General features: G+C 43.3%; 1 protein-coding gene across 2 annotated transcripts in view; it reads left to right on the top strand.

Moving 5' to 3' along the window:
- Positions 1-16,779, top strand: part of SYTL5 (synaptotagmin like 5) — a 92,586-nt gene that overhangs the window by 67,864 nt on the left and 7,943 nt on the right. Inside the window, exons 10-14 of one of the 2 annotated variants that reach the window (XM_019529112.1) lie at positions 403-468; positions 1,354-1,532; positions 3,670-3,772; positions 6,058-6,219; positions 15,905-16,013. In XM_019529112.1, coding sequence (XP_019384657.1) covers positions 403-468; positions 1,354-1,532; positions 3,670-3,772; positions 6,058-6,219; positions 15,905-16,013 — 619 coding nt within the window. The remainder of the gene's footprint in view (positions 1-402; positions 469-1,353; positions 1,533-3,669; positions 3,773-6,057; positions 6,220-15,904; positions 16,014-16,779) is intronic. The other variant, XM_019529113.1, reaches the window with a different exon arrangement.

The following is a 16,779-nucleotide window of genomic DNA, read 5'->3' as shown; positions in this document are numbered from 1 at the left end:
GTGCTTATCTTACTTGGATCCTATGACCCCAGCTGACTTCCTGCCCTTTGGGCAGGGGGCTGGACTCGATGATCTCCCGAGGTCCCTTCCAGCCTTGATGTCTATGAAATCTATGATTTAGCTCCTGAATGCCAGGTATATCAAAAGGCCAGGTATATAGCAAAAGCTTTTTTTCCCTTTTTTTTTTTTTTTTAAGTTTTGTTCCTGCATAAATATCCCTTTCAAGTCCTCCTTTAAAATCAGCTCCCAGATATTTTGCAAAAGTATATATTTTGCAAAGTTCAAACATCACATCACTGTTATATCTGCCTAGTCTGCGAATCTTTTTCACTGCTTTCCTGAATTGGTGCTGCAGCTCTGTAATGTTATTTTCTCTTGACCTTTCCACTGTCTTTCTTAAAGAATTCTCCTACAGGCTCTGACAGGAAGTGGACCTACTTAAATGTGCCTGAAGCGGATGGGGATACTGTGAGTTCTTCTGCTTTTCTGGTTCTTAATGGTCTTTTCCCTCTCTTTTGCTTTGTTTCTGTGTTTCTGTTATTGACACAAACTTTACCCATGGCACAAATCTTACTGTGATTGGGAGAGAGATGTTTAGTCGTTGTTAATTAATTAGCCAGCAGAAAACTTATACCAAAATTTTAAAATACCTTTGACTAGGACAACAAACAAATTCTAATTTTGCCTTTAAAATATTTTCATCCTTTCCTAATAGTAATCTCTGGAGCACTATGTTTTGAATAGCATGTGAAAGACATGTGACATTATTTTACAACAGAAAACCCATTTATGCAAAACTGTCAATGACACTGGGGAACACCAAATTAAAATACAAGGAAATTACAAAAACTGTTATGCATGTTAAGGCAACTAGAAATTCTGGAGTAGGATATGAGTTTTTTTGCAATATTTCCATTATGGTTTTTATTTTCTTTAATTGTGTATGAAAAGTCTGGTACCAGCCACTTTTTGAAGCAGAATACTACACTGGAGGGATTATTGGCAATCAACATATTCCTGGAACTGGCAACATGATATCAACGCAATTTACTTAATCATTCTGATCCTCCAGTTACTTCTTTTGGAACCTCTTTGTTCCTCCAGTAAAATGATTATAATGCCAGCATTTCAGAGTCTTTATGTGAAGAAATACAAAAGACACGTAAAAGATTAACTGCTATTTTTCTGATTACTTTTCATATCAAATTCAAGGAAGTAATAATTTTGTTCTTCCTTTGTAAGTCTAGTTTTCATAGGCAAGTTGAGCAGAACAGTAATTGCGAGGTCCTAATTATATGAAAAAGCTGGTTCTAGAAAGAGATTGTGTCTTTTTTTTCCCCTCCTTTATCGCAGACTAGCATTAACAGCCTGATGAGTGTTTATAGTGAAACTGGGGACTATGGCAACGTGAAGGTCAGTGGGGAAATACTTCTCCACATCAGCTACAGCTACAAAACAGGTGCCCTCAACATCCTTGTTAAAAGCTGCAGAAACCTGGCCATAGCAGATGAAAAGAAGCAAAGGACAGATCCGTAAGCACAGATGATTTCTTTTTTGATGTTTTCTAGAAATGCCTTTGGTCTTGATGTAAAGTTGCATTTGACTCTGTGGACTGTCTGTGAGGATGATCACCACAAGCAGCATGGGTTCGTCATAGGCTGCAGAGCCTCTCAGATTGTGTCTTATACCTCTCATTTACCCTGTCAGGAGGTGCCACACTGAAACTTGCCTCATTGCTCCATGCATGCCACCTCCCCAACCAGCAGCCAGTATAGCCATATTCACACAACATTGCATATGGATGAATTAGCTCTGCTGAGAAGCCAGGTTAGTTGGCTCCTAGTGCCAAACAAAGAAAGGTACCTACATGGAGCCACATGGTGCACATCCCCAGTGACCACAGATAAGTACTTTCTGGTTATTCCTGTTTGGAATGAAGTAGTGTTTTCAGCTGTTTCTTAGGGTGGCCTGTGTCCCTATTGACATCCTTGTAATCAGCTTGAGAGGAAAATCTAAATCAGTGGTTCTCAACCTATTTGTTATAGTGGGCCACACGTGCAGGTCACAATGCGTTATGTGGGCTGCACCCACACAACTTATTCCCTGTGTATCCATTAAAAAAATGTTTTAACAGGATGTCACACGGACCACAGCAGTTTGCTGATTGGGCCTCAGGCTGAGAACCACTGATGTAAATGAAAGTAGAGCAAAGTCATTTATTACCACCAGAGACCAGGCCAAATGACGTGAGACAATGCTGTGGAGTCTCTAAAGGTGTGAGTCCAGCATGTTTACTGAGATTTCAATTCCTTAGTAATATGTAGTGAACCAGAAACCTCTAGAACATGGGAATAAAATCATATTCATCCTTCCCAGCTCCAAATATGTATCCTTTTCCAAAAGTCAAAGAAACAAACTCTTAAATTCCAGTTTCTATGTGTGTGTGTTTGATTAGATACTCAACTGGCACTGGAGAATACTGGAACAGAATGAAAAATTCTGACATGGTGAATAGCGTGGGCAGTGGGGCTGATAGACTACTGTGACCCCACTTCTTCATGAGTGCTACTACAGATTATACAACTGAAATAATGCCATGACAAATTGGGATATGTATGAGCATACAGCTTCACTGCTCTTTACACCAATAGTGTCATCTTCCTATGGCAACAATGGACAACACTAGTCATTGGATTCCATTATGTAATTTGCTGCTTCAGATAATAGGAGTATAGTATACAAAAGTTTAATTGTATGGTGGTGGAGAAGTCCCTATTAATGTCAATCTTATCACAAAAGACTGAACTGTTCTGTAACTCTTCTTAAGCAAAACAAGAGCCAAGAAAATAATTGGCCGTTAAGCTGTGTATTTTTAATGGGATCCACAAATACACAGCATGAAGGTAGTAGGACATTTTGGTGCTTTTCCTGAGTGTCCAGGAACCAATTCTGATTTTACTCAAATCTGCACATCAGAGTACTGTAATTAACATTGTATAATTCTGTTTACCCTGATTTGGTACTTTATTATACTGCTTGGTTGTGATTGACCACAAAAGTCGCACAATATTACTTCTGTTACTCTTACTGGAAGTCTTACAGCCTTTTTTCTGATGTGACTATTGTATTAAATTCCATTCTGTCAATGTTTTAGTATGGCAATTTGAAATGTGCATTTTGCAACTATTCATGGTATCATAGTGCTACCAAATCACAGTAGTCACATTATTTATATACTATACTGCTATTGTATTTTAATATTAAAAGCTAAATTAAATAGTCTCAAATATTTTAAAATATATGCATCAGTTAAACTATAATGATTACATTGTCTAATTATAAAAAATATACAAAGACACTTTTTAGGTGATTTTAAGTTATGCCTGTTAGCATGTGAAAACAAAAAAAAATTGTTAATAAAGCCCCACTCATTTCTCAGGACTAATATGCTACTTGGACTCTGCTCTTATGATTATTTTGATGCTGTCAAAATTGTATCTGTTGGCTCATAGCTCTCTATCTGTTCAGGATGTTCTCTCTCAAATTAATGCATGAGTTAGTCTGCAAAAACAAATTTCCTGACTAATGCTTTGTGTGTAGTGTTGGCTGGTTTTCCTTCAGACCTGGTTGTTTTTATTCTCTGGTTCTAATTTATTTCTTGATCTGCAGCTATGTCAAAGCATACCTCCTGCCTGACAAGTCCCGCCAAAGTAAACGTAAGACCAAAATCAAAAGTAACAGCACCAATCCAGAGTTTAATGAAACACTGAAGGTAAGAGTACTGTCACTTTCATAATCCATGCTTGTTTGCTTTTTATTTTATTTATACCCTAAATGTTCTCCCAAAATACTCAAAGTGGTTTAAAAAAATTGGGAAATATGGCAAAAAGGGAAAAGTTTTCATTGGCATAATAACTGCGCTTTTTGGTACTTGCTGTCAAAGGAGAATTTTTACTTTGTTTTCCCCAGCCAGACACAACATAGGTGTTGATTATTACAGTCTTCTCTTTACCTTTGTGGATCTATTCCAGGGCCATTGCCATCTCATCTCTCATAAAGTCCTACCATGAGATTTTCAAAAGGATCTGAATGACTGCACAAAGTATTATGGGAACCTCATAAGATGTGTACTCCTAAGTAACACTGGTCAAGAACTTTCCATCAGAATAATCTTCTGCTGGAACATACTCTTCTCACAAAATTGAAATTGTCCACCAAATATTAAACTTCATTTTTGCCTGAATAGGATTGGCTTCTATTTCAAAAATTGAAATAATGGCTCTCTGTCTGCCTGCCAGGCAGCTTCAGTCCATTTCACTTTTTGTCTGCAAAGGTGACAGTAAAAGCCTCCCTACTTCAGCTCATTTAAGGCTTCTGTGGCACAGGAAATCGTGGGGGGCGAAGCCAAGCAGGCTGAGTGTTCTCGTAATTTGCCTTTCTGGCAACTGGACTGCAGGGCTCTTATCAATTACACTTCCTGCCCATTGACAAGAGCCTTCCAGGCCAGCTGCAGTGGAGCCAAACAAAAGGTTTCAGTTCCTTTGCAGGAGAAATTCCCCTTAAATCCCCAAGAGTAGCTAGCTATGCCTTAGCCTTTTGGTCACTATTTGTGGATTGTCAGTTTTCATTTTTACAGCTCTACATCCAAGTTGTTTAGTTATTTATGGAACTGCCACCATGAAACAAAGGGATTATTCTTTATAGTGACTTAAAATAAACAGCATGACAGGTTTCCTACTCTATTGACTAATACAGCTTGGCTCGTATAGTTGGACAAACCTGGCTGTAAAACTGCTTTACACACTGTATATGCCTACTTGTGTAGCAGACCTTTGTTACCTCCCCATGTATGTATTTGTTTTATACTAGGATTAGGTTTGATCTGACCTGGGAAAAAGTGGGTTAGCATCCATCCAGCAGGGAGTGTGTTAAAATAGTTTTTCCTAATGCGGTTTCCAGACTTTGTGTAGGTGGAGCCTAATTATCTGATTAAAAAACCAGAAAAGATGACCAGTGTGGCTTGCTTGAGACTTTGGCCTGAGAGACAGCTGCCTAGATCTCATAGCAGAAGATACATTTGTCTAAACCAGTGGTGCTAACCTTGCATCTCTCTGGCCCAGTTGAATGACATGGGGCCAGTTTGCAGACCTAATCAGGTTCCAGGGCCTGGCACCACCCCCTCCTTGTCCTACACCTTTGAAATAGGCCTTGGGAGCCTGGCACCACCCCCTCCTGCCTCCCATGTGCCAGCTTTGGGTCCCAGGAGCTTGGTGCCACCCCTTCTGCGCATCAGGATTGAATGCTAAGGGACTGGTGCACCGCCCTCTCCCACCCTCAACACTAAAATTGGATCCTGGGACCCTTGCTGCCATTGCTTAACCTGGTGCAATGGGATTAGGTGTTTCATCCAGCAGGTAGGGCCCAGGGCTCTCCATGGGTCCAGAAATTTGGTACCAGGAGAATAGGAGCCCTGCCAACCAGATGAGCTTTTCCCATTACTGACCTTGAAACCGCTATCCAAACAATCCTGGCATCTAACATTATTTTAGTTAGATATGCATATATATAAAGATAAATATGCAGTTTCTATTTAACCACTTAAAAAGTTGTGGGGATACTGTATCTGGTATTTGTTCATTAGCATACTGTCAAGTCTTTTTTTTTTAACAAAAGCTCCTTCTTAGCGGGTAGAATTTTGTGTTCTGTTTAATTACTATATAAGCTATTTTATAAGGATTAAATAAGGGTGATTACTTGAGAAGCTTCTTTTTAGTGTAATAATAGCCTGATAAATAATATAGAGAAGCCACAACAATAATAAAAATACTTGATTGTAAAGTGAACAATTGGACATCATAGGCTTCTCTTGAATAGTAGCCTTGTAACTGAATTGATCGTCACTTAAAAAGAAGAAAAAAGTCTTTCCTATGCTTCATTTGTCAACTACTTTGGACTTTATGGACATAGAGTTTTTTTAAATGTGGTAGCTATATAATGCCATTAGGAAGCTGGAATCTACTCTTGTTAAAGCTCTCCATCCTTGTTTTCTCTCAATAGTATGTGATCAGTCATACACAGCTAGAGACCAGGACCTTACAGCTGTCTGTCTGGCACTATGACAGATTTGGTCGCAACAGCTTTCTTGGGGAGGTGGAAATTCCCCTTGACTCCTGGAACTTTGAAAGTCAGAGTGATGAATGGTTTGTGCTCCAACCCAAGGTGAGGCCCTCCGGTTTGTTAATGGTGTAGTAACGAGGTGAAATAAAGGAGGTATGATTTATTATTATTATTTGGAGAGTGGCTGTAAGATAATGAATTTATAATCACCTGCTATGGAAGGGAACCTATGAGAAGATTAACTTTTCTTTTTAAAAACCAAAAATGTACAGTCTCATTTCATAAAGAATTTATACATGAATGCCTCCTCCCAGCAGAACCTATTAAGAAAAGTCCATGAATCTATCAAATGGTAAAACACGATGGTAAAGGAATAATTTTGTTAAAGAAATGTTGCACGAAACAATGAACTGTTTCCAAACAAAGATCTGCTAAAGAAATGGACCTTTCTTTGTGTAATAAGTTTAAACATTTAACAATTTACTCCTGTAGTGCAGTTCACCAGTTACTCTTCTATTCATACTGAGTAGTGGATATGAAATCATGCTGTTTAGTATACAAATAAGTAGCTTCAGGACATGTGAGTGGTTGTAGTGCTTAGCTAAGGTTATAACATCTTCCGGCACTTATGGAATTCCTTAGCGGAAAGGTCTGAAGTGTTTATTTTGGGAATAACTTTAAAGAGGCATTGTAAACTTGATTATATGCTTCACAGCTGCTCTCTGCTGTACTAGCCAGAACCACCAGTCTACGCTGCTGTTTCAGGAAGTTTCATCTTCTTATGACATAAAGAGTTGAGGACCTATTAGAAGTGATGTGCATGTAGGTTAATATAATTGATTTATCATTCTGTGTAAAAACCCCTTTGTTTTCCATTTGGGGTACTTGGATTGGCGGGTTTGCTTTGTTGCTTTCCCAGAGATGCAATTGCCCTGTAATTTTTGTGCGCAATCCTGTGTTGGTTAGAAATTCTGTCTAAACTGTCTTCAGGTGTGTCTTTTGTATATAGGAGCTTAACTGTGAGAAGATACAAAATATCTTTCTGGTTGTATATGTTGTGTGTGTGTTTGTCTATGTAGGAATCTCACAGATTAATGCTGTATTTGGAACTGTAACTCTGTTGTCTGAGTCTGATTTGAGCATATTAGTCCCTTTGGCTCTGCTTTACTGCATTGAAGGGAGCAAGACTCATTTAGAATCCAGAGCTCAGACTGAGAGGAGGGTAGTTTACAAGCTATGTCTCTCACCATTCACTAGCAGCTCCTCCGCTCAAACCGTGCTTACTTATCCTGAAACATGAGCAGTGGGAGTTAGGGATAGCTACTAAGCTTAGAGAGTTAAGCAGCAGGCTTTCGGTACCACAGGCTTCTCTCTCAAAACAAAGCACAAAATTCATTAAATTATGTGGGAAGAAATGTTCACAGTCAGCACCAGTTTAAATTGATTTGGCAGTGCAATGTGTCTGGTTATAAGGAGCTGTTTTGGCAGCTACTGATGACTCAAGGGCCTCTGATTAAATACATCTTGATGCCCCTGGGGCTGATGCATGAAAAAGCCACAGCACATTTCCTCTTTAGGTGCATAAATAAATCACAGAATCATGGAAAAATAGGCCTAGAAGGGAGCTCAAGAAGTCATCTGATCCAGCCCCCTGCTCAAGGCAGGATCATCTCTGTCTAAACCATCTCAGACAAGCATTTGTCAAACCTGCCCCAAACATTTCCAAGGAGGCAGATTTCATGACCTGTCTAGGTAATCTAGGTAGTGCTTAACTACCCTCAGTAAGAAAGTTCTTAATATCCAACTTACATTTCCCTTGCTGCAGTTTAAACTGTTACTTCTTGTCCTGTCTCCAGCAGCCACAAAGAGTGGTCTGTCACTATCCCCTTCATGTATCCACATACATGTATTACATTAGTATGTATGTAATACAAATACTCTTCATGTATTTTATGTATGGATACATACATATATACACTATCCCCTCACTAGTCTTTTCTCCAAACTAAACGATTCTCATAAATCGTTCTCTCAACCTCTAGTCATTTTTATTGCTCTCTGTCTCGACTCCTTCTAATTTATACTCATCTTGAAGTATGGGGCCCAATACTTGATGCAGTACTTCAGACCCTTTTCCTTACACCAGTTGCCCTTGTTGAAGTAGGAAAGAAACACATTCCCAATTGCTTAATATTGCTGAAAGGATACCTAGTTCCTGTATTTCAGTCCCCAAAAGGCATGGGCTGCCAGAAAGGGCCATGCCAGATTCCCAGAATGGTTAGAGTACATGACTCAGTCAGTACTGTGTATGCAGACAAGATAGAGAGGTTTCTAGTGGCTATTAAGAGGGGACATGATGGCACTCTTCAAGTATCTGAAGGGCTGCCATAAAAAAGACAGGAAATGCTTTTCCTTAGTTGCTGCAGAGAGCAGGACACGGACCAATGACTTGAAGTTACAGAAAAATTGGTTGAGATTGGACATTAGGAAAAACTTACGAAATTGACTGTCTAGGGAAATTGTGGAAATTCCTTCACTGGAAATTTTCCAGAAGAAGCCGGATAGTTTTCAAGAAGAAGCTCTATATGAGGAAAGGCTGAGGGACTTGGGCCTCTTCAGCCTAAAAAAGAGAAGGCTGAAAGGGGACTTGGTTGCAGCTGACTGCAAGATCAGGGGAATACATCAAGGTTTCAGCGAACAACTGTTCACCAGGGCACCCTTGGGGAAAATGAGGAGTAATGGCTGCAGAATCCTAGAAGACTGTTTCAGGCTTAACACTAGGAAAAACTTCTTCACAGTTAGGGTGTCCAGACTGTGAAATAAGCTCCCTCTGGAAGTGGTGCAATCGTCTACCCTGGATATCTTCAAGAGGAGACTGGATGGTCACATTGCTGGGGTCACCTGACCCCGGTTGTCTTTCCTGCCTGGTGCAGCGGGGCTGGACCTGATGATCTTGCAAAGTCTCTTCCAGCCCCTTACAATCTGTGAATCTGTAAGCATTGGTCTGGGCTGATCTAGGAGCAGCTCTGCTGAAGCACTCTGTAAAGGGCAACATTTGGAAGTCCAGGACCACCTCCACACGTGGAGATCAACAGAAGAACTCTGCAGGTGCACAACTGGCTTAGTTACAAAAGAAGATTAAGGAGATGGGATAAGTTTATGTAGAGAATCCAGAAAGAGAAGAATGCTGACTGTCCAGTAAGAGGATGTGATATGTGGAGTTATGCTTGTTGTCCCAAGGCTGCAGAGCAGAGTGGAGAGTATCTCAGTTTTCACTGTGCTTCTAGGCTTTGCCAATTGCCATGTGGGGCCAAGAAGGAATTTTTTCCCCACTTGTTGCTACAAATATCAGGGTTTCTTCTGCATTGGGTGTTAGCTGAAGCAAAGGCTGGGGGTTTTGATTGCGCTGTGCTAGTCTTCCCATTGGCATTAACACCTCAAAGTACTTGATTAGAGGGTTTTGAAAACCCTCAGAGTGAGAACAGTCACTGCATTTGGGATCAGAAAGGAATTTTATTTATTCCATGGTCATCTTGGAAGAGTTTGTGGGGGATTTTGCCCTTCTGTGGCGGAGGACCTGGCCCTCTTCCTGGGATCTCATTAATATATTTTAGCAATCCTTTCAGTAGCAGGACACTGATAACTCTCGTGCCTCTGTTTTACCTGCAGCATGCTAGTGTGCTCTTGGCATTTTGGGTCAATATGCTTTGTAGTTGTGTAACAGGGTTTGATTGTATAGTTTTGCTAAGACCGGTAGGTTAAATGATAGATTTTTACAGGAGGTTTAGATGGGGATGATTCTGCTTTGGACTAGATGACCTTCTGAGGTTCTTCCAGCTCTACTTTTGTATGATTCTACTACATATGCTGTTCTTCCTTCCCAAAACAATGTGTATTGACCAGTACTCTTTCCTCCCCACTCTGCCTTTCTGGCTTGGTCCATGTCTGGCTCTGTCCATGAAGCAGAGGACTCGCCTGCCAGGATCCCTTTGTTTGTCTGTAGTAGCACCAGGTGCTGGAAGATTTTGCTATTGTTTAGACTTGACAGGTTTACAGCAGACTTACACATACAACTCTAAGGGACATAGAATTGTCTGTTGAAACTACTGCAGTACAAGTTTTGCAGCTCAATCGTCTTCCTGTGTCGCATCATGTTAACCATTTTAAAAAAATAATAATAACCAAAAGGGCACTCATGAGTCATGATGAAGCACTTTCACTCAGAGGAGAAGTAATGAGGTGCTAAGGACTTCAGCTGTTCCAACAGGAAACTTCTGTCTGATTATTTCCAAACTTATTATAAGGGCTATTAATTCTGATTCTTTGTATCCAAAGAAAACTGAACTACAGTGCGTCTTGTCTGCCTCCTGGGATGATCTGGGTAATTTAAGTGCAGTTAAGGCAGTTGATAAGCAAAAGAGCATTATTCTGACTAGCTAATTAATTACAACATAAAATTAAAGATCTTGTTGGTGAATCCATGAGCTAGACAACACACTGTCCTCAGGTTTAAGCTGTATGTCTCTGAAAAAAGGATTTCCAGTAAAATAGCTGTGTCTTATTGGTTGTAATCTTAGAGTAGCTGTTCAGCTATTTGAAGATAAAAGTTGGTTATCTTCAGGTGCATTTGTTTCCTGAGTGTGGGATGGCCTGTCTTAGGGGATCAGGCTGAAGGCAAAAATGGAGGGTAAAACAGTCTGGTTGTTAAAGCACTAGGAGTTGGGAGACTCGTGTGCTGCTTGTGTGGCAAGCCGTTCCTGCAAGTTGGAACTTCCAGTTCTATGCTTTAGTTATCTCACCTGCAGAATAGGGCAGTTAATCTTGCCATCCTCACAGAAAAGCCAGGAGACCAAACTTGCATGCTTTGAGAAATTATCCAGCTTCCTGGCTGCCAGTGTCAGGGTGAAAATTCTTCCTTTTGGCCAGTTGACATAATTGTCAACTCTGAGTTTTTGCACATTCCTCTGAAGCAGTTGGCTTTTATATTGCCTCCTATGTCCAACAGGGACTACAGGTCTCTAGTCTGAATGAGTTTGTGACTTCCTCTGTTAAAGTTTTAAAATGTCTTTGCAATACTTGTATGAGAGAGAGCCCAGTAGGACTAAATATTATTTTGAAAGTCCTTTCATTCATTCCCAGCCTTCTTTTTTATATGAGCAGAAGGCAGGATCTAGCCCTAAATATTGTAACTCATCAGGGGATATGCAGGGTTGAGTCTGGGTATATTACTTTTTTTATGCATGGGTTGTTTTTTACCTGATGATAACATTCTTTATCTTGTTATTGGGGTCAAGAGAAAAGATAGATATCAAAAGAAAGTTCTCACAGTTATATTATTCATAAGTAGTAGCTTGAACAGCATCTTGATGTACTGCTTATAGCACGATTTGAGACCTACTGTTTTATCTAAACACTTAGTGCATTAGACAGACTTACACAATCTGCATAGGAATCCAATACACACTTAGGCTACAATGTAAGAAGTGAAGCATATGCATGAAGTGGGATATTACGTAGGTGGTCCCAATGACTACTCATGTGCATGAAGTAGGCATGTGCTTAAGTGTAACAAAGTTCAACTCCAGGGGTGACTGTCATGCCCCTGGAGCCCTCTCAGTCCTTGTCAACTTGCTCTTTCTTTGGGCAGTCCCCCCTTCTCCTCACCTGCCAGGACTTGATGTTATTATCTTTTAGAGAAAGAGAGGCTGCCCCAAGGATTCCTAAGCCTGATCTCATACTCCTGAGCTCAGGTGTCTCTGCTCTCCACCTTAAGGGCTAATTGGAGGCTCTGTCCTCCTCAATACTCATACCCATGCTTCATAAGTGATACTCATCTCTCTGTCTCTGCTGTTCCTAACATCCCTCCCTCCTGACCCCTCTTCTTGTCCCTCCTGGGCTACAGGCTCTTTGCCCGCCTCAATTTCTGGCTGTGACCCCCAGTCTTTGGTCCTTCTCTGGGCTCTGACCCCAATGCTAGGTCAGTTGAGACTCATGAGCTTCCCTGCTCCTGCCAGTCTTTGGCTGTGGCCCTCCTCAGCCTTCAGTCCATCTTTGAGCCCTGGTCTCCCCACACCTGCACACTCTTTACACTCACTCCTCCTGGGCCAGAGACCTCTGGGCTCCCTGGCCCTGTTGACACTTGCCTTCTCCTGGGCTGCAGATCTCCAGGCTCTCTAACCCTCTGGCCCCTCTCTTCCTTCTGGGCCAGCTGGGACCTCCTTACCTCCCCTTAGTCTCTTCCACAAGCCACCAGAGTTGCTTACCCCCAGCAGCTCAGACATGACCCAGAAGCCCTGCTGTAGTCCTGCTGCCCAGGAATTCCTTGGTCCATGGCCCTCAGGACTAGACTGCCTGGCCAGCTCAGCCCCTAAGCTTATGCTTCAAGCCTGACCCTCTTCTGGTCAGGTGACTCTCTAATTGGCCACTGCCACACCTGGAGGTTGCTTTCTCATGCTGCCTGCCTTCTCTTAAATAGCAGGAGCACCAAGCCTCCTGCTATATTCAATAGTTCAGACCATTAGGGGCTTTAATAAAGTTTCATGAGATTGCTCTCTGAGGAAAGACTATTTACTTTTATTTGGTCTATTTATGGCAAAAGGACACCTACAGAAGCAGTGATTGTTTGCAAAACAAGCTTATAACTTTATTAAAATTTAATTAAAAATACCTGAGAGTATAATACTACTTATAAGAAATGTACTGTAAACAGTAGGCGCACATGCCTACTAGGCTTACATGTTTGGCAGAAGAAGAGATTCAGAATCTTAAGAAGTAATATTTGGTAAGAGGAGGGAAAAGAAGCTTGGAAAGTGAGATATTTTTATAAATCTCTTCCATTTTAGAGCTTCATTCTGCCTCCTTATTCCAAAAGTACAGGGTCACGGAGTGGGACCTGGGAGCGGCCGTGAAGCTCCCCAGCGCCCCCTGCCGTGTCAATTAAGGTGATCCAGCACCCTCGACTCGCCCGCCACGTCTTTGATCTTATGAGTTCAGTTATGGGAGGCTGCCTACTTGTACCTTTGACACCGCGTCGATGTTACCTCCGTTCCTCGTGGGGTGTTCTCACCCCAGCCTTATGGGCAATGCGTGCCTCCTGCCTCCCCTTCAGCATGCCCCAAGCCTCGCAGCTGTTCCTGAACGTTCTTGGGTCCTTGCCTTTCAGCGCCCCTCTCTGGCACCCCTGGGCTTGTTGGCCCTCTAGGGCCCACTGGCAATACTCTTCCAATCAGGCTCAGGCGGCCTGAGCCTTACCTAGCCCCTTTGACCCTTCGGAGTCCTCTCTGGTCCACACCCCACTGGGTGTCTGATGGTTACATGCGCCCGCTGCTGGGGCCTATGCATGCCTCTCGTGCCCGCTGCCCCCTCTGGGGTCTAGGCCGCGCCTCTCGCGCCCGTTGCCCCCCCTCTGGGGCCTGTGCTGTGCCTCTCGCGCTTGTTGCCCCCTCTGGGGCCTATGCCATGCTCCTCGTGCTGCACGCCCTCTCGGGCTGGGGCCTCAACCCCTATACGCTGGGCGCCTCTATGGCACTCGCTCACCGTGCCCACTGTGGCACTAGAGTCCCCAGCACTAGGGAGCCCTCTGGGGCTCTTTCCTGGTCCTAACCCAGTTGGGGGTCAGGTGGCCGCAGCCGTGCCTGGCCCCCAAGACCACTGTCTCGGTCCCTTGCCCTACTAGGGCTTTTCTCTCGTCTCGTCCCACGGGGCAGGGGTCAACACCCCTCAATACGTGCCCCACTGGTGCAGAGAGGTGTGCCCGCCCGGCACCGCTAGCTGTGCCCGGCTGGGCACCAGGAACCCCTGGATTATTGGGGAGCTCCTGTGAGGCCTCCAACACCCCTACAGCCTCACCCGGTCCTCCGGTGTAACATTAACCAAACTAAACCATAAGCCTGCCGGCCATAACATAACAATAAGCCTCCTGGCTAAAGCATCTCTTCTAGGCCCACCTGGCTCTCTCGCAAGGCCTTCTAATCAGGGTCCTCTCAACCCTTGCCATGGTGCAGCCCCTTGGGTGGTCAGGGTGCACCGCTCGCCTTTGCTCCGCTGGGCTCTCTTGTAGAGCTCCTGTACCTCAGGCTGCCGAACAGGAACTGCTAGCTAGGCTTTGGCCTGGCTGTTTATAAAGGTCTGGCCCTTCCCCCTTTTTGGCCATGTGACCTGCCTAGTTGCCCCAGCAGCCCACATCTGTGCTGCTTCAGGGAGCTTCAGCAGCCCTATTCCTACTGCTAGTAGCAAGCACCCTGGTGTCCTGCTACATACAGTTGAAATCAGCAAGACTAATTGTGCATTAAGTACTAAGCAGCATGGCTAGGGACAGACATTCAAAAAGCCTGAGCCTGAATTGATTCAATCTTTGCAGGTTAGTCTAACCTGCCTAGGTTGAACTGTTTTGCAACCACACAGACATTCCCTCTGGACTGAGGAAATGCAGGCAGTGGCTCAGGCTAGAAGCTGGGGGGCACTAGAGCAGCCCTCCCTTCCCTTGTAAAATGCTGAGCTGAGGTGGGGCATACCCAGGCCCCAGCAGGACGCTCTGATTAGGGAGGGGTGTAAACCCCCACCCTGGCCTGCACCATCTCAGGCTTTTCCCTACTTGCTGCCAGCCCCCAGCCCTGGGCTAGCACTCTGAGGCAAAGGGTGTGTGTGCAGTGCATGTATCTGTTGACAATATTGAGTTTTTCAATCTCCCTCTCCCTGCTTCTTCATACCGTCTGCAAACCTGACAGGGCTGCAAACCAGGAAGTAGCTGATAAAACCCGGTGTTTATTAGCCCATCAACAAAACAAAAGCCTCTCTCATTAGTTCAAACTCTTCTTAAACACCTTATTCCAAGGAAGGAACAGAAGGACATTATCATCTGGCCTGTTGATTATCTCCAAAAAGCTCTAAGTGGAGACTTCTATCTGCCTATCCCAGTAAAATTGGAGACACACTTCTCAGCATTAGCTAGCATACCACATGCCTAGGGTCTGTGGGGCTGGGGTCCATGCTGTGGGAGATGGGAGGCGGGGGTCCCTGTTTGAGCAGCAAGAGAAGCCAGGGAGACCCTGCTGTGCCTACAGTCTCCCCCAGAGATCTGGCTAGGGAGCAGGGGGTGGGGCCAGCCTGTTCTTTGGAACAGACAGCACAGCCCAGCCCTGCCCAGGGCTGCAAAGCATCTGCGATGCTGGAGGACTCTGGTTTAACTTAAACTAGGAGGGGTCTGGGACAGACATTGCATAAATCCAAATCAGTTATGTCTGATACTACATTCAACCAGGTTTATCTTAAACCAGTTTCAGCCATTTTGAAACTGGTTTATGTGCATTGGACTTATGTTCTGTTACAGATTTAAACCAGTTTCTGATCAGTTAAACTGGTTTATGTGTAATGTCTGCCCCTAGCCCATTAATAAGGATATCAGAATCTGGCCCAAAATTAGCTACAGTTTTTGCCTTTGTACAGTATTAGACTTGTTTGCTGCATGTCAGTGTTTAACATAGGACAGAATTTTTCTTCATTATGACAAACAAGCTTTCTCTTCCCTGAGTAGGTTAACTGAACTGCACCTTGCACAGGCCATGTAACTTCCATTCTTCTGAGCTCTTGCATTCTCTAGTTGTGCAACTTTTGAAAATAGAGCTGTTTATTCAGTTTGCAGTGGCTAATTAGCTGTGAGCAATGTGCCAGGTGACACCATATTTAAACAGTGTTTAGCTGAACTAACTTGCACTGTAAAATGTAATTCCAAGGGATTGGATACATTATTAAGCAGAGCTGGATTTCTTTTTTCTTTCTTCCCTGTTAGTTGGAGATTGCAGCAGACGTTGGACTTCAGTATAAAGGAGAGCTGACTGTTGTTTTACGTTACATTCCCCCAGAGAGAAACTTAATGCTTCCGCTAGGACAGTTCCAAGGTAAAATTAATATGGATGCTGCATTCAACACCCATCTTGTATGATGAAAACTGAAGTTTAAAGTCACAGAACTGCAGAAGGTTAAAATTATTCACCAATAAACCAGGCACCTGTGCCTGAGGGTATTTCAAATCTAAAGATGCTCCCCACTGGGGAGGAGGACCTTTGTATGTGCTGTGAGTTGTTGCATGGCTGTGATAGCACCAAAGAATTCCAACTGGTCAGTAATACAGTTTAGGACAGTCATTGCCCAGAGCACTACTGTAATCCACAGCTGTTGCTCATAGAGTTCCTTTGTGGTCACGGAGTTCCCCTTCGTAGACAATCCTTAGTCGCATAGATTTTGCTCTTTGAACCTTTTCAAATTATTTAGCATATCTTTTTTCTCAGTTTTACCCCCTTACTCCTATGGCAATTATGTGTCTTCACATATGAATAGAATTGTTTAAGATGGTCCAATATTATCTCTGGCAACAGACACTGCTTCCGTGCAGGAAACTAACGATGATTACTACATACATTGTAGTAACATCAGAAGAATGATTGTCTAAAACAAGGCTGTCCAAGTACTAAGTCCCTGGGAGCCACACACCCCAAGGGCTGTACCAGCAAACGCCACATGGGCTGCACCACTTGAGCCACAGACCACTGGCCAGTGTGTACACTTATAGTTTCATAGTTTCACAGTTGGTAGTGTCAGAAGGGACTTGAGCAGATCATCAAGTCCGACCCCCTGCCATGGCAGGAAAGCATGCTGGGGTCAAAC

Source organism: Crocodylus porosus, unplaced genomic scaffold (genome assembly GCF_001723895.1).
Source record: "Crocodylus porosus isolate Cpor-Errol unplaced genomic scaffold, CroPor_comp1, whole genome shotgun sequence".
NCBI classification, from domain to species: Eukaryota; Metazoa; Chordata; order Crocodylia; family Crocodylidae; genus Crocodylus; species Crocodylus porosus.
Note: the sequence above shows the minus strand (reverse complement) of the source record. Positions and strands in the feature narration are given on the sequence as shown.